The sequence below is a fragment of the Sinohyriopsis cumingii genome, chromosome 2, assembly GCF_028554795.1.
Source record: "Sinohyriopsis cumingii isolate HCF-2022 chromosome 2, ASM2855479v2, whole genome shotgun sequence".
Classification (NCBI taxonomy): Eukaryota; Metazoa; Mollusca; class Bivalvia; order Unionida; family Unionidae; genus Sinohyriopsis; species Sinohyriopsis cumingii.
The window spans coordinates 169,348,881-169,373,070 of NC_142962.1; the positions used below are offsets into that span (position 1 = coordinate 169,348,881).

Consider the following 24,190-nt stretch of genomic DNA (forward strand, 5'->3'; position numbering starts at 1 on the left):
ATTTCTTAATTTTTATTGTAATGTACAGATATACACCTCTCCCTCAATAACTTGTTTACAACAGGGGTCCAGAAACACAGACCACACTATAAGTGAGGACCCTCCCCAAAAAATCCACTTGACATCCAGAAAAAAGTGGGGTTATGGTGGAAACTGGACTATTTAATGACTGAATTCTCATTTTATAATTGCATTGAGAATAATTGTCAATAAAGCTCTTTTTCTAGTGAAGTTGTTATTTATTCTGTATAAATTACATTCATTTGAAAGAATATCCAATATCTGAAGCATGGTTAACATTATTCCAACTGGTTTCAACAACCATCACATGTATGCAAACACTTGTGAATTATGTCATTGTTTTTTATTTTGTTGATTTAGAGTCTGGTTCCCTGAGTGGTATATAATAGTGTAGAGTGTAGCAGGGAACCATACTATTTATACACCACCCAACAATATTCCTTTTTTTAAAAAAACTAGCGACAATTATTTTGTTAGTTGATCGTCTATATCAAAACTCAATTTTTGATTGTTCACTTAGTAAAATATTGATGCCTTGATTTCATAGCAAGTAATAGTGAAACTTCTTTTTATCCTTCAGGATATCTCTGAGTGCTAATTCAGGGATTCTTTGAAAATCTTTTCCCCCACAATGACCCTTATCTGTGAAATAATAATAATAATAATAATAATAATAATGCTTTATTTATAGAGGGCGACATATTAGTCAAGGACTATTTTCCCTTGAGGCCCTCTAAGGAGAGTATAATAATGCGCATTATATGAAGATAGCAATAACTACTGTTTATTTTAACATGTTTAGTATTAAAATACTTAATTCCATTATCTATTAGAAGCACATACATGCTCATGATATATCTCTTCTTAAATACTCTAATATTTTCAGCAGATTTTACATGTAGTAGAAGCTTGTTCCACAGAACTGTACCAGAGTATTGGAAGCTCTTTTTAAATTGTTCTGTTCTTGGTTTTGGTGGTAGAAGGTTTCCATGTGATATTGATCTCAACTGGTATTGTGTTGAAAAAGGCCTGAATAAGTCCTGAAGATACTCTGGTACAGTTCCACGTAGACATTTATATAAAAGAACTGCCTTGGGAAAATCTATCCTGTCATATATTGTGAACCATTTGAGTTCTGTAAATAATGCTTTTGAGGGATGATCAATAGATGCATCTAAAATTACACATGCTGCTCGTTTCTGAAGTTTATAAATCCTGTCAAGCTCAGATTTAGCACAGTTTTCCCATACATTTGAACAATAATCCATTGTTGGAAGAATATATGACTTGTAGTATAGATTTAGAGTTTCCATAGGTAAATATTTCTTGATTCTGCTGAGTAGGGCAATTTTGGATGACAGTATTTTACAAAGCTTATCAATATAGTAATTCCATAATAAATTATTATCTACGGTCACACCTACAAGCTTTTCATGTTTGACATTTTCTATTGGATGATTATTTCCTGCAAGAGATAGTTCTGGGTTCCCTGATTTGAAGCTCTTTATTTTATGAAGTGTTCATTTCACTTAGTTGCCTTGCTATCTTTGATCACAGTTATGACTGAGTAGGTTAATTTAAGGTAGTTTAATTATATTACGTACACAATAACATTTTTGCAAGTGTTCAATTAATCAACTGAAATGACTGATGCTGCTAGATCTTAAGCATGTGTGATTTGCATGACTTATAACTTTTCATTTATTCAAATCTTTTATTTGATTCAAAAGACACAATCAACATGATAATATAAAGGAGGCTTTTAATGAGGTGCAGCAATGTAACAGATACTGCCATTAGTCCAATATCAAAACACGATTAGCACTTACCGGTACTTAGGTTCTCAGAGAAATGCTCATAGACATAGCTGTTATGGTTGATTGATGCATTATATGTTTAAATACAAGAGGACACATTCAATTTATGATGTTTACATTTAAAAGGAACTAAAATATATAAATAAAACACAAATTTTTACATGATAAAAGTTTGGTATTTATTTGTTAAAGTACTGCCTCCACTTGGCATAAGTAACACTTTTATTGATCAAAATTTCCTTGAATATTTTTAATAATGGTGTAGTAAGAATGTTGTTTGGAAAGAGATTGTAACAAATTATATGACTTCTTATTAAAAGTTGAAAATATGATAATGTTGATTCAAATTTCCAGGTCCTATCTACCATTTTCGATGATAAAATGAGTGATAAATCAAGGTTTTGGTTACCAATTTTGATAAGATTTTCTTCAAGTTCAACAAGTAGAGATTAATGTTTTGGTATTTTCTGGTTTAAAAAATGGGATCCATGACTGACCCCATGCTATAAGCGTGTCACAAGTTATCAGGGCGTGAGTTATCTAGGGATTGGTGTATTGCATAAAAAGCAACTTCTCTAGGCACAGAATAATGAATGAGACATGAAGCTGTTTTAAGTTCTCTGTAAATGACAGACTGTTATGACTCTATCATTTTTTGCCAAGGAACAGAATGAAGCCAAAACAGCAAATTTATTAAAACAACAACAAATAAATATTTCTCTAAAATATAAAATGAGCATTTAAGAGGAATTTACAGTATTGTGAATTCAGTTCCAAATAAGCCTAAAAGTTCTATCACATAAAACAATGTATTTAGTGGTCTGACTTTGTGTTTGTGCCATCACTATGATGTCTGCTGTGTGGCAGGTTATAGTGATGTCTAGCACTAGGGCATCATGCCATAGACATGTTACATCATGTCCCACCCAGTCACATTATCCTGAAACCAGTCCTAACACTAACCACTTAATGTGGAGTGCCAAGTGAGGCAGCTGCTACTACCAAATTTATATGTTGTTGGTATGACTTGGATGGGATTTGAACCCATGACCTCCCACATTCATGGCAGCTGCTCTAACGACTTAGGCCACTGGATTGGTCAGAGTGGTCTGAATGAATGCAAATATTGAATGTACTGATGTACCAGTGGACTTGAATAGGCTGATGTACCAAGTCTTGATGTATCACAATGATATTATCCAGAATGTTGTTGAATGAATTCATGATAATCCCATAATAGTGTTTAAGTTAAAAACTGTCAATGAACACTTTGTTATTAATGAATAATTTTTCAACAAATGCTTCCTCTCAGTTGTATCTGAACATAACTGATAGGATTTTAAGATAAGAATGAATGATTTTGTTTATCCTAACCTTATATAAAAGCCTAAGGCCCAATAAAATGGCCAGGATGTGGGTCACAAGTTCACTTCCAGAACATTCTAGGTTTGTATATAAGGCTCAGCTTTGAGCTCAAGTGTTATTAAATAACTTATTTATAACTTACGAGGATGAAAAATATATGAGAATAGTCAGGTAGGAAAAACCTAAACTCTCAATTACAGAAAAAGGTCAAGCACACAATACAAGTTAAATATACAAAACACAGACCTTGAAAAACTAACTAATGTGATGTTTGACAGGTAGAAAATATTAAATTTATTGATGCAGCATAAGTTGCACATGAGGAGTGTTCAACCTAATTCTGAGTATGGCTTGCCTAATGAACATTCAATAAATATTTTTTTACCTTTATTAAAAAGATTAGCTGTATCTTTGTATTCAATAGATTTAAAATTGTGACTAGTTCTTTGAGTATGCATATGAAGTGGCCAAGGATTTGTTCATCCAGTTTGCCATTTTCCAGGTAAACAATCATTTACACATCTGGATACTTCAGTTTGACATGAATGGGTCTGAAACTAAATTTTATTTGTACATTGGACCCACAATTCATTTAGCAAATGTTTTTACAAATGCTGCTTAAAACACATGCTACTTTAAGAACTCAAAATGGCTGACACCTAGCACAATTCATTCTTACAGTATGATTTCATTTGGAAAATACTACCTGATTGTGCAATTTCTAGAGTTGATTGTTATAGTGCAGAACAAACTGTAAGAGGCAGTGAGTTGTTGATCTCAGTCTGAGTCCAGAACATTGGACATCTCCATGAAATACCTGGTCTACCTGATGTTTACCACAATCTATATTATAATTCTAGTAACAGACCTTGACAGATTATAGCTTGCTTTGTGTCTTAGTGTTTTATTATTTATCTACTCATTCAGGGTATAAAATCTTCAAGCCTAATCATTTGTTGTGTCCAGTGTTTGAGTTGGGCTAAAATTAGTTAATTCAAATTATTCTTCTCTGGAAATGCAAAGTGCTCAAAAATATTCTTGGACAGAGACAATAACTTGAATTACCATGATTCAACAAAGGACTGTTGGCACAATATTACAATTCAGGTCATTTGGTACATTAGCACATTAGAGACTAATGGCCACTACAGGCACATCAACACCTTCAGTATTGGAATTTATTTAGAATACCACTAAAGTCTGTTCAGAACCTTATTCATTGGGACTTGAGTTAGTAATTCTTGGATTATTTTGGATATAATTTGCAATACCATAAGTTATTTTTATATTTTCACTTTGTATTCTAGGGAAATAAATTATTTTTGACAAGTACAAAACTTGTTTGATTTTGCTATTTTCTATTACTTATTTTAAGACCAGAGAGTAATAATAAAATGCATAATCCAATGTGGGTTGGATACCTGCTAAGGTCAGCCTTGGTTGGCTGCCTTTGTGTGTCCTTGGGAGAGATACTCAGTTCCCAATTTCTTGGCTTGAAAAAGCCAATAATGTGTTAAAGGTGTCACTAAAACCAAGCAAAACAAAATGTAACCTTCAATCACCAATCTGAAGGTCATTTTTCTAAACTAATTTTGATTAAACTGGTAATATATGTTTGCATCATCAAGATATTGTATGAATTTTGATATGAACAAGAACTTGCACAGTAATGAGGTGATTTTGTTTCTGAGTGACTGGTCTTATTACCACACTGGAGACAATATTCATGTCTGCCAGAACATGTGACATGATAAAAATGGTCTTGACTCCCAAACCCAACATAATAATTTTTACAGAAACATAACTTTCATTAATGTTATGAAAATGAAAAAACTGAGAGTGAAAGAGAAATGTGATGTTTGCATAGCTTTGAAACATCCTTGAATTCAGGGAGTTGTTTTGGAATATCCTTGAATTTCACAAAAGTCTGTTTTTGCTTTTGAAAAGTACTTGAAAAAAACTTACATTACTTCAATACCTTGAATTTGATCAGCACTAACATCCAAATTGCAAAAATATAATATGAAAAATAGAAAGTTTTTATAAAAAATTGAAGAGCATACATCATTGTAATCATCATTATCAATCCCATAACCCAAAAGATCATCGGGGTACCACAGATGATTTCAACACCAGTTCTCTAAACCTTTCCCTGTTCTCCAATGACCTATGGGAATCTCCAAACCCCATGCATGTCCACTCTTTAATGTAGTCTTTCCAACTCTTTATCTGTCTGCTTGACTTCTTCTGCACCCTCTTACTTTGTGTTGCAAGATTATATTTGCTAGTCCATATAATAGCAAGACATGACTTCAGTTTGCACATTTTTAGTGGTCAGGAAGTCTTTGTCCTGTCTGATGGATCATTGGATCTTAATGTGGACCTCTTTATTGATTATGTGGTCAATGTAATATTTTGAGATGCCCAAGGTCTTGTGGTAACATCTCAGTCCCAAATTTTGATTCATTCTTTCTGGATTTGCTGTCAGCATCAATGTTTTACAAGCATACAGAAAGATGGATATGACATTTGAGCACATCAGCTTTATTTCAGAACCAAGAGCAATGTTGCTGTCCTTCCATATTGGTCTCAACCTTGTTAGTGCTGTTGTTGTCTCGGCAGTCATGGGAAGCTGTTTTGAGTGGGAGCCCTCTTATGTTATAATTGACCCCTAGTATCAGAAGCTTGTAACTGTTTTCATCTTCTGTCAACTGAATATTATCTCTTGGTCCCTTGGTGCTAATCTCCATATTGTATGCTGTGGAGGTTGTATTGAGTTGCTCAATACTATTAAGCCATCAATGTCATCATTAAAGCAACAATATCAACTATTCTATGTCCTCTGCTAAGAGTGTCCTCATGGTCTTCTGAGGCATCCTCCATGACCCTTTCTTAAAAATGTTGAAGAGTGTGGGTGATAGTAGACAACCCTGTCAGACTCCAGCTGTTATTCAGAACCAATCTCATATGTTGCCATTGATGATGACAGCACTGCTGGCTTTGTCATGGAGGTATTCTGTAACCAACACCAGGTTTGAGTCAATGTTGTACTTTCACATAGTTGCCCATAAGTCTGCATGTCATACCCTGTCAAAGGCTTTAGACATGGTATAGATTGTGTTGATGGTGAAGATATTTCTCACAAAGTAGTCTTAGATTAAAGATTTGTTCTGTGGTGCTACTTCCTGCTTGGAAGCTTGCCAGCTCTTCAGCAATAATTTTCTCTGCTTGAGGCTCTAGTCTGTTGAGAATTATGTTCTACATTCTAGTAATATGAGTTGGTGAATTAGTACATGACACTGCTAGGTATTGGAATGAGTAGTGTTCCTTTGTAATCAGACCAACAATGCAAATAACTGACCTAACTCACACTTACGTACCATTAGCTGTGTATACAATTGCAAATGGGAATGTCACCGACCTTATTGTGGATTGTGGAAAACATTGAAGGCAGATGAAAACAACGCAGTTTGTAATGCTTGAGAGAAGACACATAAAAACAAGGCAGTTTGTAATGCTTGTGAGAAGATACATAAAAACAAGGCAATTTGTAATGCTTGTGGAAAGATAACTAAAAACAAGGCAATATGTAATGCTTGTAAGAAGATTCATAAAAACAAGGCAATTTGTAATGCTTGTGAGAAGATACATGAAAACAAGGCAATTTGTAATGCTTGTGGAAAGATAACTAAAAACAAGCAAATTGTAATGCTTGTGAGGAGATACATGAAAACAAGGCAATTTGTAATGCTTGTGAGAAGATACATGAAAACAAGGCAATTTGTAATGCTTGTGAGAAAATACATAAAAACAAGGCAATTCGTATGCTTGCAAAAAGATACTAAACATTTCCAGAACTGGAGAAAGTGCTTTTGAGGCTGATATGAAAAGTGAGAAATGCTTGAGAAATGCAAACTCATATGCTATCACATTACATTCATTGTATGAGTCTGGGATGAAAAGAGAGGATTCTGGAACTGTACCCTTTCTATGGATTGCAAGGTCAATGGTACCCCCACATCAGCAACTGCTCTGCCTTCAGGTATTATTGGTAATTGCATAGCAAAAGATGATGTTTTAAAAGCAGAAATATTATGGACTTTGAGAACCCTGGATATACACATTTTATAGCATAATAAGAAAAAAACAAACAGACAAGCTGTTCCTAGAAAGGTTTTGAAATTGCTTGGAATGTTGGTATTGTTATCAGGAAACATACTCCTTGAAATACATGGTAAAATCCTTGAGAGGTCTTTGAAAATTGTTTCTTCAGAACTGTATGAAGTGGGGGAGATTTTCTAGACACCAGGATGTACATCCATACCATGCATAAACAGCTCATGGATCAATTTATACAGCTGAATGTCAAAGATGCAGTTATCAGTTTATACAGTTCAATGAATATCAAAGATGCAATTATCAGTTTATACAGTTGAATGTCAAAGATGCAATTATCAGTTTATACAGTTGAATGTCATAGATGCAATTATCAGTTTATACAGTTGAATGTCATAAATGCAATTATCAGTTTATACAGTTGAATGTCATAAATGCAATTATCAGTTTATACAGTTGAATGTCATAGATGCAATTAAAAGGTTAAAGCAGTTGAAGATAAGCAACCTTCATTCCACAGATTACTTACCTGACTGAAAAAACCTAGGGTGATTGTGTGTTAAGAGTCGTTTGAGAACTTGTGAGGAAGAGCCTCTTAGATTAATTTGCAAAGGTAAAGTACATGAAGTGGAACAACCCAATTTGCAAAGATAAAGTACATGAAGTGGAACAACCCAATTTGCAAAGATAAAGTACATGAAGTGGAATAACCCAATTTGCAAAGATTAAGTACATAAAGTGGAACAACCCAATTTGCAAAGGTAAAGTACATGAAGTGGAATAACCCAATTTGCAAAGATAAAGTTCATGAAGTGGAACAACCCAATTTGCAAAGGTAAAGTACATGAAGTGGAACAACCCAGTTTGCAAAGGTAAAGTACATGAAGTGGAATAACCCAATTTGCAAAGATAAAGTACATGAAGTGGAATAACCCAATTTGCAAAGATAAAGTACATGAAGTGGAACAACCCAATTTGCAAAGATAAAGTACATGAAGTGGAACAACCCAATTTGCAAAGGTAAAGTACATGAAGTGGAATAACCCAATTTGCAAAGATAAAGTACATGAAGTGGAACAACCCAATTTGCAAAGGTAAAGTACATGAAGTGGAATAACCCAATTTGCAAAGATAAAGTACATGAAGTGGAACAACCCAATTTGCAAAGGTAAAGTACATGAAGTGGAATAACCCAATTTGCAAAGATAAAGTACATGAAGTGGAACAACCCAATTTGCAAAGGTAAAGTACATGAAGTGGAATAACCCAATTTGCAAAGATAAAGTACATGAAGTGGAACAACCCAATTTGCAAAGGTAAAGTACATGAAGTGGAATAACCCAATTTGCAAAGATAAAGTTCATGAAGTGGAACAACCCAATTTGCAAAGGTAAAGTACATGAAGTGGAATAACCCAATTTGCAAAGGTAAAGTACACGAAGTGGAATAACCCAATTTGCACAGATAAAGTACATGAAGTGGAACAACCCAATTTGCAAAGGTAAAGTACTTGAAGTGGAATAACCCAATTTGCAAAGATAAAGTACATGAAGTGGAACAACCCAATTTGCAAAGGTAAAGTACATGAAGTGGAATAACCCAATTTGCAAAGATAAAGTACATGAAGTGGAACAACCCAATTTGCAAAGGTAAAGTACATGAAGTGGAATAACCCAATTTGCAAAGATAAAGTACATGAAGTGGAACAACCCAATTTGCAAAGATAAAGTACATGAAGTGGAACAACCCAGTTTGCAAAGGTAAAGTACATGAAGTGGAACAACCCAGTTTGCAAAGATAAAGTACATGAAGTGGAACAACCCAATTTGCAAAGATAAAGTACATGAAGTGGAATGACCCAATTAATTTGAAGTTGGGCAAATTAAAAAGACTTGCTGAAGAAACAGAAGTAATTACACTTCATTGCCTTGAATAAGAATGTTTAATCCATTGTTTTAAAAAGAAGTTAATGGTCAATAACAGCATATTTTTTAAGTTAGAAACATGATTATTTAAGTAGTTAGAATGATGTGGAATTTGAGATTCATTTTGGAAGGCAGAATGCCAAAAAACAGTTGAGATTAAGGAAAGTATGAGGAAAGCTCAGCAAACCTAAACTTCAGAACTCCATTTTGTTAGAGTTTACAATAATTATATATAATAAATACTTTTTTATAAGGGTAATGCAATTATTTGTAATATACTATTCTCCTCTGAGTCCCTCAGGATGAAGAAATTATTTTAAATTCAAACAAAGAAAATAGTAAGACATGCCTCAATTCATTAAGGATGATATGACAGCATACATTAAAAGAATATACAGCAGTGCAAATATTTCAATATTTACCATGACATCAGCTTTTTGGCATAGTAGCCATAAAGTTTGTTTTGAACACATTTGGATTTGTTACTGATCTAATGGTTTTGTTGATATTTTATTTCACAGAATAGCATCATAGTAAGCAAATGATTTTTTAGAAGTATTTGTTTTGGGAAATGGTGTTCTGCAGTTGTCTCTTGTAATCAGTGTCAGTTTAGGACTTTGGTATTTTTTAAAAAAAAATTTAAACTGGAATGTACCATGCAAGTATTGTGGATGAAGGTCAGTCTTTATTTTGAACATTAATGTGGACTTTTGGTAGACTAATTCATATTTCATCCATTTCAATTCAGAGAATAAAATTTGGATAGTGTATATGAAATGCTAAATTTAGAATAATTCTAGCTGCCCTTTTTTACAGTTTATGCATACATTTAATATTGCTGTCAACTGGATTATGCATTAGTTGTCCAAACGAGGAAGAATGAATATCATATTTTCAGGGCTTAGGTTAAAGTGGAGAATAAGTCAGATTTGCTAATTTTGTATATTTTTCATCCTTCAGCCATATTTTAGACAATGTTGAGTATAAGACAAAGCTAGATTAACACCTTGGCTTCATCTTTTTCATTAGTAACTTCAGTTTCATGAATATTAATGATATCACTATGCTATTCCTGATTAATTGGGAAGTGGCAGATACTGAAGGTAATGTGTTTTTGCCCCATTTCATTTTGGAGAATTGGGGTGGTGGTTCAGGGCCATTGTTATCTGCACTGTTCAGTTACTTGATGATTGTGATCTTCCTCATGTAGAAGGACACTGCTATATTACATTATCAGTTGACACATCTGAGTAAACAGTTCATTATTGTTTTAAGTTTTATAAACATTGTCACAAGAACCGCATGGCTATGCACTATTATTAAATTAAATATTTTAAATATTAAAAAATTAAACATTAAAATAAAGTTAATTAAATATGCACAGAGTTTTGGCCAGGTTATTCCAGTTGATACCTGTCTAGAACAAGATTTGACAGATGAGATCAAATTAGTAAGGCTACCAATAGGGAAATAAGAAATTAAGAAAATTAATGATAGAGACACAAAATGATAGAAAAGTCACTTACAAAGAAAAAGATACAATACTATAAAAGGTTTCTTTGCTATATCTATTAAATAAAAGAGCAAAGAGACACAAGTGAGAAGAGAGAAGGCTTTATTTCTTTTTGTTCTCAATCCATTCATGATCATAAAATTGCTGGTTGATGTGGATTGTAAGATAAGTTTTTAAAGTTGAGTGGTACATAACATTTTATCCTTTGCAAGAGATAAATTATTGAGTTTGCTACAGTACAAATGTGTTTTACATACTTTCACCAGTCTTGAACTCCAAAACGTTTTGTGTCAACAATTTCAGTTAGATTATTGAAGATGTACAGCTCATGATTTGGATTTCTGTTCACTGTTCATCTTTGCCTAGTTCCAAGCAACAGTGCCTTGGTTTTACGGTATTGATAAACATGATATTCAGTGATCACCAATATTGATGTAAATCTTCATAAAATATTTATTTAATGTTATAACATTAGAATCAGACTTATTGAAAGTAGCATCACCAGAATATAGATCAGTTTTTTAATGTTGTACATATTAGGGCAAGTCATTTATAAACGGGGCCCTGAGTGGCCGAGTGGTCTAAAGCGCTCGCCATTATGGATCACTGCCATCTCACCTCTGTCTGCGTGAATTCAAGTCTCAGCCTCGGCTAACGTTGGTACATGAGAAAGCCTGCCAGTAGTTCTCGTGGGTTGGTGGTTCTTCCCAGGGTTTTCCAGGGTTCTTCCTCCACCAATTATACTGGCCACCATGTATAGCCTATCTTGTGCTGAAAAATGGCATTAAACCCTACAACAACAACAACAACATCATTTATAAACAATAAGAATAATACAGACCATACAATAGATCCTTTGTTGATGCACATCAGCTGTGATTTAATGTTACTCATGGTAACTTGTTGGCTTCTGGTAGATAGGTATGAGTTGAACCATGAGAGCAAAAAGTGAGAACATTGGTACTTTTCCAGTTTCCATGTAAGTATATTTTGATAAACAAAGCTGAAAGGAATATAGTTCCAACCAGTTCTCCATTGACCATAGCAAGCAATCAGTCATCAATGAGTTTTATTGGCACATATTGAAAGGAGTGATTTTGTCTAAATCCAGATTGGGATGGGTGAGTTAAATGGTACTTTGACAGGTAACCATAGCGATGTTTGGAAGCATATCTTTCAAAAAGTTTATATATGGTTGGCAGATTAGATATTGGTCGGTAATTATCTAGATTTGATTTTGAATAACATTTATAAGCAGGCATAACCTTGGCTTCCTTCTGTTGACATGGGAATATTCCTTTAGTGCTTTATGAGTTATGTCAGTAAGAGGCATGGTAATCAGATCATTTGGACTGTGAGGCTCATTAGCCAGAGGAATCAGTATATGCTTTTTACATACTGCAAACACTATATTGGCATTAGGTATTTCATTTACATACTGCAAACACTATACTGGCATTAGGTATTTCATTTACATACTGCAAACACTATATTGGCATTAGGTATTTCATTTACATACTGCAAACACTATATTGGCATTAGGTATTTCATTTACATACTGCAAACACTATATCGGCATTAGGTATTTCATTTACATACTGCAAACACTATATCGGCATTAGGTATTTCATTTACATACTGCAAACACTATACTGGCATTAGGTATTTCATTTACATACTGCAAACACTATACTGGCATTAGGTATTTCATTTACATACTGCAAACACTATATTGGCATTAGGTATTTCATTTACATACTGCAAACACTATATTGGCATTAGGTATTTCATTTACATACTGCAAACACTATATCGGCATTAGGTATTTCATTTACATACTGCAAACACTATATCGGCATTAGGTATTTCATTTACATACTGCAAACACTATACTGGCATTAGGTATTTCATTTACATGCTGCAAACACTATACTGGCATTAGGTATTTCATTTACATACTGCAAACACTATATTGGCATTAGGTATTTCATTTACATACTGCAAACACTATACTGGCATTAGGTATTTCATTTACATGCTGCAAACACTATATTGGCATTAGATACTTCATTTACATGCTGCAAACACTATATTGGCATTAGGTATTTCATTTACATGCTGCAAACTATATCGGCATTAGGTATTTCATTTACATACTGCAAACACTATATCGGCATTAGGTATTTCATTTACATACTGCAAACACTATATTGGCATTAGGTATTTCATTTACATGCTGCAAACTATATCGGCATTAGGTATTTCATTTACATACTGCAAACACTATATTGGCATTAGGTATTTCATTTACCTACTGCGAACACTATACTGGCATTAGGTATTTCATTTACATACTGCAAACACTATACTGGCATTAGGTATTTCATTTACATACTGCAAACACTATATTGGCATTAGGTATTTCATTTCATCCAGGATATTTTTTTCAATTAGGATATTTTTTCAACCAGGAAATTGTTTTCTCTCAAAATAAGATTCTTTTAAACTAATATGATAAACTGACCTAATTTTTTCTTGTAAATTAGAACAAGAATATTTTTGGAGCTGTTCATGAGTCAGACATTTTTGTGAAAATCCTAGGCCTTACCACTATTGTATATTTTATTATTTAATGTATTAGTGTGTGTGCATATGTGTTGATTATGCATGACAATACTATGTCTACCAGCTATTTTCTATTTGGAAATGTACAAAATTATTAAAGAAAACATTTAGTTTCTTACTTTGAATATGTGGTTAAGTTTTATAGTCTAATCTATAAAGACACTGGTAAGATATTCTCAATTGAACCACATGGCTTTTTGGTGTCCTGTTCACTGATCACTGCTTGGGACCACATAACACATGTTTAGATTCTCAGATCCCCCATACACAGCTATGACTGTAGGGTTTTATTTGCATGGTATCATGTGCCATTTTGTGAAATCTCCAGGAAGCTATCAGTGTCTATGTAATCCTGGTTATGACCTTTACACCTGCATGTTATTTTCAATTACAGATATTAATGAATGCAATATCAACAATGGAGGCTGTAACCAGATATGTAATAACTCTGCAGGAAGCTATCAGTGTCAATGTTATCCAGGTTATGACCTTTATATCAGGAATGGTTCTAATGAGATTCTTCTGGCTCCATCAGAAACAGGACTTCTTGAAGGAGACACATACTACATCAACCATACCTGTGTCCGTAAGTTACCAACAGACTAATTCTGTAACACCTGGCTTTACAGCTGGTCTTTGGAGTCATTTGTAGCTTTACCACCTGATTTGACAAGTCAAGAACATAATTTATTTGTATCTTGATTAAATAATAATAATAATAATAATAATAGTAGTAATAATAATAATAATAACAACAACAATAATAATTCATATTATATATAGATCACCATTGTCCTTCCCTTCATATAACAGAATAATCATCTTGTTTAATACCCCCATAAAGGCATGATTTTAGTTGATAGGTGTAGAATTTGTTGACAGATAAATTGAGGGATTGACAAATAAAACTCTGCTTTCGATGATGTAGCATCCGCTACATGTGGTGTGTTTTGTCTATCCCACAAATTTGAAGTAAATTGAGTGATTTTGTTTATTGTGTTGCAGGAAAACTCTGTAAGAAACCTCAAGTTCCAGTCAATGGTACGATCCTTACAGTGAAAGAGAACTTTTATTTTGGTGAGGAAATTCTATACATCTGCAATGTAGGCTATAGTTTTTCTGGTGGTGCCCAGACCCTAATCAGACAGTGTAGCAGTTCTGGATCATGGACAGGAGTTGACCCAGTGTGCACAGGTAACTGATTATATATATATAAAACAAACAATAAAACCTACTTGGATAGTAGGACATTGACTTAGGAGCCTCTGATAATTACATGAGCATTAGACTTTAACATTTTCCTTTGCATTGTAAGAACTCAGTTTGTTTGAAATGATTGTGCCAGTTCCCATCAAGGTATATAATTTTATTATGTCATTTGTATTCAGACTTCTAAGGGTGAGTACTTTTGAAGTTTTGTAGCATTTAACTCTGCCAATACCCCAGTAATCCAAAATGACAGTAGCTCCAGTAATCCAAAATGACAGTAGCCCCAGTAATCCAAAATGACAGTAGCCCAGTAATCTGAAACAACAGTAGCCCCAGTAATCCAAAATGACAGTAGCCCCAGTAATCCAAAATGACAGTAACCCAGTAATCTGAAACAACAGTAGCCCCAGTAATCCAAAATGACAGTAGCCCCAGTAATCCAAAATGACCAAACTGTTTATCGGTTGATGTGCATTTTCATACTCCTAGTTTAATATTTCCCCCAAGTCAGGGTCATTATGTATCTTTTTGTTACTGATTGTCCATAAAATAATAGCTGAATGAGTATTTTAAAAATTGATCATATTTATCCGTATTGAAGATCACAGTCATGTGTTATCCAAAGCACAATGAAAGGTGTATGCTGGTGGGTCGTTTTGTATTCATTATGACAAAGTTGTTGAGATCACTTCAGTTTGCATAACAGAAAGCATGGGTGACTGATTTATGGCAGGTCACTTTTGGTTGTCATTATATGCATTCATAAGACTTATTGCAGTTATTCAAATTGTTAATATTGATAAGAGACAGAAAGTGTAACCATTTCATTATATGCCCAATCTCTTCCTGAGTTCATAGCCTTATGATAACGCCAGGAAGATGTGGCATTACATCAGTGATGTCACAGTGAAATAACTTTAATTTGGATTAAATGGTAAGCATTAATTTTGCACAAGCAGATGGCATGAAACACCAGTGTGTAATTCAAGTCTTGGTTGGCTTGGAAACACAAGGTTGTTGACCACAGAAAGCAGGTGACCATTTATTAGATAACTTTTAGAGAGGAAATTTCATGAGGGTGGGGGTACACCAGGTGACTGCAATACAGATGTGACCATTATGGCAGGTTTGTCTCTAGAATTATTTTAAGTGTGACATTACATGCAGAGTTTATCCTGATAGCATAGTTTATATTGATTGGACATACCATCATTCAATTGGAACTTTCTTCACATCACTAGCAGGATACTGGCAAGTTTGGACAACAAGCTTATCTTGAAATCCGTTAGCATGATTTTAGACAACAAGCTTACCTTGAAATCCGTTAGCATGATTTTGGACAACAAGCTTATCTTGAAATCCATTAGCATGATTTTGGACAACAAGCTTATCTTGAAATCCATTAGCATGATTTTGGACAACATGCTTATCTTGAAATCTGTTAGCATGATCTTGGACAACAAGCTAATCTTGAAATCCATTAGCATGATCTTGGACAACAAGCTTATCTTGAAATCCATTAGCATGATCTTGGACAACAAGCTTATCTTGAAATCCATTAGCATGATTTAATGCATGAAAAAAATGTTGTCTTGTAATCTTAGTCAATTTGTTTGTAAAAAATATGCAAAAATGCATCTTATCTACATGTTAATTTTCAGTGACACTTTTCTTTATGCTCTAAAACTTCCAAGTTGTTTGAGATTGAGGGGTCAAACTTGGCATGATTAAATATTACTAGAAAGTGTGTCACACCTCAGAATTTTGTCCATTTCTTCTTGGTCAATGTTAAAAGTCAGTATTTTAATTTTTGTTCACCTTTTCCCTTCTGCTCTGTAACATTCTAATCCTTCAAACTGTACATAGTCATGTGTCATTGCTAGAAAGAATGTCTTTTATCTCATTTGGGTTCTTTCCTCTAGGTCAGAGTTACATGTCAATATGCTAAGGTTTCATCTCATTTCCTTTCCATTATTTATTTTACATCTGTTTACAGTAAATGGATGAATCCTCGTATACATATATATCATTGTTGGGGTCATATCTTCAAGGTCATGGTCTCACATATTTTATTGACATATTGACTTCTGTATTATGTCTTAAGAGCTTTTTAAAGTAAGTTGATAAAACTTGGTATACTTGTATAATGTCATTAGAATAGGTGTTGCAATTTGGGCAAGCCAGGTCAAGATGAAAACTCAGTAGGTTTATTTAGTTTTCTTTACATCATAAAAGTTGTTTGAGGTGCAGGGATGAACCATGGTACATTTGTGTTTCTCATTTGGTGGCATAACATGTAACACATTCAGGGTTAGATATTAAAGGTCAAGGTCACTGATAAAATCTGTCCAAGTTTTTTACTTTTAGTCCTTAGTTATTTGAGATAGAAATAAAATTTTGATTTCTTTCCATGTCTGCTAAATAGAACTGTCAAGTTTTTCAAAAGTTTAATGTGTACAACATTGATATGGCTTTTAATATCATTGAGTTTGTAAAATTTATACTGTAGTTGTGATTACTGTGAACATGCTTTATTGCACTCTTAAATAAAGAGAAGAAAGTACTTTGACTCATTCACAAGAAAGTATGGACCAAAAAATGTTGACATTGAACCCATTGTGATTGCTGGGTAAAATTGGTTTGGTTTGCCTGAATATTATACATATAGTAAAAATGTGGACAAATCATACCTTTATAAGAAAATATTAAAATATAGCTATTATTATTATTATTATTATTAAGTTAAGATGATTTAACTGCATCTTTGCTAGCCAAGGATTGCCAGTTGACATGGATGTAATGCATTGTGGATCAACAACCCTTGGCCAGTGAAGATGCCTTGACTGCAGTCCCAGTGAACCTTGATTAACTATCTGTAAATCTTGTACATCTTCCAGATGTTTAATTTGAAAAGTTGTCATGTCTTATTGAAAAATCACCATTCTCAGATGGACTATTATTATCAACACTATTTTGCCTTTCAGCTAAGTTCATTTCTTGCAAGTAATAGGTTCAGAAAGATTGATACACATAAACATTTCTTGGTATACATGCATCAGCAGTTGCTGTTTGTCATGGTTTGATATTAGCATATTTGTATCTATTTCAGCCATTTACTGCCCTGGACTTCTTGTTTGTCATTGTTTGATATTAGCATGTTTGTATCTATTTCAGCCATTCACTGCCCTGGACTTCTTGTTTGTCATTGTTTGATATTAGCAAGGTTTTGTTGAATTTAGCCATACAGTGACCTGGATATTTTGTTGGTCATGGTTTGATATTAGTTTTGTTCAATTTAGTCATACAGTGACATGGATATCTTGTTGGTCATGGTTTGATATATAGAGGATCTCAAATGGGTAATGATTTAATATTAAATTTATTAAATGATTAGAATAATGTCTAGCTTTTGCGAGCCTTGGTGAGCAAAAAACTGGACATTATTTAATGAGTTTCATAAATTTAATATTAAATCATTACCCATTTGATATTCTGTTTATCAGATAGTTTTTATTTCAGTGAAAATTATTATTAGATAGAAAGAAGAATGATTGGTTATGTTCATTCCAACAGCTGCTGCACCTTTCATTTGTTGTGCATACAAAATAGTCCCAAACAAAGTTGAACTAGTATTAACATTTAAAAGTAGATTACAGTACACTTTTACAAAATCATTTTTCCACACAGAATGTCCAATGCGCATGATGTCATATTATTTGATGCAGAACCCATTAGAGTGCAGTTGATGTTCCATGTTTACATAACTTAACATGTCACTTTCACAACTAAATGTTACATTGTTGCAATATTCATGTGAAAGAAGGTTTACTGGATGCAAAAACTCCCATATTTACTGTAATGTATTTGTGGCTGGATGTTTGCAGAGGTGAGTTTATTTACTTCTTTATGTTAACATTTAAACCACACTAATATATAGGGTGGATTCCATGCTACAGATTTACCACCCCCACCGCACACACCCGCTATAAAAACTGATCAATACCCTTAGTTTTACTTCTGGTTGTACTTCTTGTCTTGGGGTTTTAGCCATTTTTCATGTTATGAGATGTTATACATGACATGACAAGCCACAGTAGTGGTAAATTGTCCATATTCAGACAGATGAGATCATTTTTTCACCAATTCTTTTTGTGACTCAAATTGAAAAATGGCCACCAGCCACCAAAATGTTCATTGAAAACAAAAAATTCCAAAAGACAGGTTAAAAAAGTTTTCCCTTCATTGCAGCCAATCGGTAAAGAGAATAATGTGCATACTTTCATTGGCTTATTTAGTCCAATCAGAATCACATAAAGTGATATGTTCACATGTTATAATATCAAAAATATGAAACTTCACTCTGTAGGCAAAGTGTACTGACCATGTGATAATAGCATGTTTGTATCCATTTCAGCCTTGCAGTGCCCTGTATTTCCTGTTGTTAAAAGGGGACAATTCAAGAATTCAACACGCATCAGCTTCGGAGAACAAGTCAACCTTGAATGTCAATACACAAACACAACTTACATCAACAAAACAATAATCTGTGGCTATAAGAATGGTACAGTGCAACTGCTGGGGGATAGCATGACATGTCCAGGTCAGTATTATTACTACTCTATGGTTTTAAAATAAGTAACAAGCAAGAGCAAAGACCAACAAGTTTTGTAAAATTAAAAATATTACTTATTTCTGTAAAGTACAAATTAAAAAGTAAAATAACACACAGTATGATGAATGAAATTCAAAACTCTTAAATGTTCTGTCAGTTCTGTATATTACAAATAATCTGAATGAGTTCCAAAGGTATTTCAAATGATGATAATAATGTACTGATGTATCAACAGTAGAGAATAATTACTGAGATATAATCTCAGAATTCCTTTAAATGAATAAACAGTAATTCCATGACAGCTATTAAATCCAGAAAGTCTTTAAATGGTCTCACATTAATCCCATGACAGCTGTTTAATCCAAATAATCTTTACATGAGTTCACAGTAATTCTATACACCTATTCTTCCAGATAATATGAACTATTTCAAGCACTGTAATTCCAATGAATGATTAAATAAAATAAATAAATTCCTTTTAACATGACTTCCAAGACTGGTGTTTTCTACTCAGAATGCTTAATCCATGAACTAATTCTCTTATAATGATTCAAAATATTGTGTAGTGGCTGGTTTATTATTATCTAGCTATTTGAACAATACTCCTTCTGTGCAAACAATATGACCTCATCCTCAATCCACACATTTATTTACAAATATTGATGAAAATGACGTGGAATATTTTGGCCCATTAAATTAATTATTTTAACAATTTATTACTCATATTTTGCTTAGGTAATTTGCACAAATAAAACAAAACTTGTTTTCAATTGACATGAAATTGCCATTAAATTTAAACTGTTTTTTACTTAACAATTTCATAGTGATTGATTGTGGCCCAGTTATAGATGTGCTGCCCAATGGAGCAAACAAATCAATATTTAACTCTTCAACCCTCTTCCTGGACAATCCTAGCTTTACATTCAGCTGCATGCCAGGGTATGAGGCACGAGGACAGAGTGAGTCTGGAGGCATGATTGTTACATGCAAAGAGAATGGAAGATGGAGTTTGGGCAATCTCACATGCATAGGTAAGTCTGCTTCATAGACAAAGGTTAATCTATCTTAAATGAGTATATCAGTGCCACATGACCATCTTTTATAAGCAAACATAATAGGCCTGGACAAGTGAGTGTAGTTTACCATTTCTTAGAGCATATCAGTGCCACATGACGATCTTTAATAAGAAAACAATATGCCTTGACAAGTGAGTTTAGTACACCATTTCTTAGAGCATATCAGTCCCACATGCCCATCTTTTATAAGCAAACATAATAGGCCTGGACAAGTAAATTTAGTACACCATTTCTTAAAGCGTATCAGTGCCACATGCCCATCTTTTATAAGCAAACATAATATGCCTGGACAAGTGAGTTTAGTACATCATTTCTTAGAGTATATCAGTGCCACATGACCATCTTTTATAAACAAACATAATAGGCCTGGACAAGTGAGTTTAGTACATCATTTCTTAGAGTATATCAGTGCCACATGACCATCTTTTATAAACAAACATAATAGGCCTGGACAAGTGAGTTTAGTACATCATTTCTTAGAGTATATCAGTGCCACATGCCCATCTTTTATAAGCAAACATAATAGGCCTGGACAAGTAAATTTAGTACACCATTTCTTAAAGCGTATCAGTGCCACATGCCCATCTTTTATAAGCAAACATAATAGGCCTGGACAAGTAAATTTAGTACACCATTTCTTAAAGCATATCAGTGCCACATGCCCATCTTTTATAAGCAAACATAATATGCCTGGACAAGTGAGTTTAGTACACCATTTCTTAGAGCATATCAGTCCCACATGCCCATCTTTTATAAACAAACATAATAGGCCTGGACAAGTGAGTTTAGTACATCATTTCTTAGAGTATATCAGTGCCACATGACCATCTTTTATAAACAAACATAATAGGCCTGGACAAGTGAGTTTAGTAAATCATTTCTTAGAGTATATCAGTGCCACATGCCCATCTTTTATAAGCAAACATAATAGGCCTGGACAAGTAAATTTAGTACACCATTTCTTAAAGCGTATCAGTGCCACATGCCCATCTTTTATAAGCAAACATAATATGCCTGGACAAGTGAGTTTAGTACACCATTTCTTAGAGCATATCAGTCCCACATGCCCATCTTTTATAAACAAACATAATAGGCCTGGACAAGTGAGTTTAGTACATCATTTCTTAGAGTATATCAGTGCCACATGACCATCTTTTATAAGCAAACATAATAGGCCTGGACAAGTGAGTTTTGTACACCATTTCTTAGAGCATATCAGTGCCACATGACCATCTTTTATAAGCAAACATAATAGGCCTGGACAAGTGAGTACACCATTTCTTAGAGCCACTTTTCACACCACAGTATCACCTGGAACCATATGGATAGACATTGCATTTTCTTTGAATTCTTGCCTGCAAAATGTAGTTTTACATTTATCAGTATAATGTCTTACACATCTCTTTTAAATCAGATAAACAATTTGATTACAATTTGTTATTAAAGTGGTTTTCCATGTGTTAATTGAAACACTGCATATCCTTTTTCAGCACAGTTATATAGAGAAAAGGCAGAGCCATGTTCTCTCCTTGCCATTTCTCTGGTTTGTCTATTATAACATGAACTGTCAGAAAATTTTGCAAACCTTTTAAAATAAGTGCACATCATTTACATATTCACGAGTTCTTATCTAGTTGGCTAAAACAAAATTTACACTGACAAAGGCTAAGAATATAATATAAAAGAACTTATGGGGTTCATGAAATTACAATCAAACTTCGACTTGGTAAGTCTAGTTTAATTTATCAATTTCACTTCCCCCATAAGTGCCTCATAATCCCATGAGATTTCAGAGAGTTTTCCATTTATGGAATAGATTAACAACAACGACAAAAAGAAGAAGAAAACTGTATGTGTCGTTAACAAACCAGATAACACAAAGTTACATTTTACATTACATTACCATTATGAAATTCTGGATGCTGACAAGATCTTTGTAGTGAATTCAGTCTTGTCTGTAACAGGCTTGTCATAGAATTTCCTGAAAGTATAGGAACTAGCCCAAGCAGCTGCCTTCAAGATTGTACCTAATTGTATGCCTTTAGCAAAGGCCACAGAAACAGATGAGCCCTTGTACTATGAGCCTGAAAACTGATGTATCAACACCAGACTTCCTCATAACAGTCTTGATCCAGTTTGATATTGTGTCTTTTGCAACTTTTGTACATGGAGATTGTGTGCTGATACATAACTGTGTTTCAGAATTTTGCAAACTTTGTATAACATTGTAAACAAGCCACAACACAATTTTGTAATCCTCAAACCATGTCCTTAATGTAATTATTTTGGATGTTCCTGGATCTTGAGGTTAGGTATCATCTTTCACCTTATTCCAGAATTCTTGTGACCTCTGTATATATTTTTAATTTATATTTATATTTTTTTGTATTACTAATATTAAATGGATAATCCATAGGATCAGGTTGATATCCCCATCTCCATTCTCCTGTTGCTATGGTATCAATCAATCCTGCTCTGGACAAGAAGTCAGCTTATACAGAATAGACTATGGAAGGGGGTTGGATTGACATTCATCCTTTCTTATGATACCACTTGATTCCTATGGGATGTGGAGGCATATATTTCAGGGAAGGGAATTGTCCTTCCATTTTATGGCACCATGTACACCTAGTCTTCGGTCTTATAGCATCACAGATGTTGTGGGTCATGGGACCTATATCATTTGCTTGCCTGAAGTTGAAGAGAAGGGAACAGGGCCATTTTGCTTGCCCTAGATGCCAGAAAAAGTTTGATAAGTTCTATTCTTTTCTTGTAATGCCTGCTATTAGTAGCAGTTACATCACTCCCAGTGAGAAGCTGTGGAACAAGGATACCATTACACCAGGTCTCCCTCTTGACAGAGAGACATGGGTCACTGGTCTTCCCAGTTGTGAGATTAGAATGAGGATGTCTTCTCAGTGTTGAGTTCACTGCATAACAGGCTGAGAGTTTGCCTTCTCTTCCCATCAAAGCCACTGGGTGGTTGAGTGGTCTTGCATTTACAGATCATGTCATCTCTGTCCCCATGGATCTTTACTTAGCCAATGTGGATATGTGAGAAAACTTATCAAGTTTCCAATGGGTTGGTGGTTCTTCCCTTGGGTTTTTTGGGTTCTTTCACCACCAAATATACTGGCTGCCATGTTTAGCTTATCATGTGCTGAACATGGAGTTAAACGCACAAAACTAAACCAATCATTCACCATTGGGTTTCATTGTCCTCTCCCACCCACAGTCTTGGGTAGCAGAGAAGAGAGAGATCTGGTCTTTTCATAGCTGATAACTGAAGTTTACTATCTTCCTCAAATGTTTGTTACAGGAGGACAGGAAAATTCTCCTTCAGTTTTGAGAGGCTCTCCGGGCAATCCCATGGCCAGATTTAATTTTACTCCCACATTCAGCAATGATTTGGAAGATCTATCAAAGGTTCTTGAAGGGCCAGGAGTTTGCTAAGCAATGAAGTTCTGGTCCATTTCCATTCTCACTGGTCTCTGTGGCTAGCTTCAAAGTGCACTTCTCTTCTTGGTACCTTAAGACCCTTTCATTGAATCTTGGAGTGTTGCTAGAGCAATTTTATTGGGGTTATTGGATCACCTTCCAGTTTAGATGCCAGAGGTGCTCGAATTTGTGGACAGGTCTTTTGTCACCACAGACATGCATAGCAATTTAGCAGCCTTCTAAAGTCTTCTGAAGGAGGAATCTTGGTCTCCAGTTGTGTGACAGTATTTGCTGCAGCAATTGCCAAAACCAAAAGGCATTCCTTGTGTGTGTCAATGGTGCTTTCAGTGAAGCTACTGCATCTCTACAGGAATGTAGCCCTGAATAGTTCAAAGGAGGCACAGATGCTTTTCAGAGGTCACATAACCTCTGTGGAATTCGAGGTCCTGATTTACCAAAAATATGCAACAATA

The 24,190-nt window shown here is 34.2% G+C and overlaps 1 protein-coding gene across 1 annotated transcript in view; it reads left to right on the top strand.

The window, feature by feature from the left end:
* Positions 1 to 24,190, top strand: part of LOC149806279 (CUB and sushi domain-containing protein 1-like) — a 155,017-nt gene that overhangs the window by 108,738 nt on the left and 22,089 nt on the right. Inside the window, exons 18-21 of the mRNA XM_089935547.1 lie at positions 13,777 to 13,968; positions 14,388 to 14,576; positions 19,006 to 19,191; positions 20,028 to 20,234. Coding sequence (XP_089791673.1) covers positions 13,777 to 13,968; positions 14,388 to 14,576; positions 19,006 to 19,191; positions 20,028 to 20,234 — 774 coding nt within the window. The remainder of the gene's footprint in view (positions 1 to 13,776; positions 13,969 to 14,387; positions 14,577 to 19,005; positions 19,192 to 20,027; positions 20,235 to 24,190) is intronic.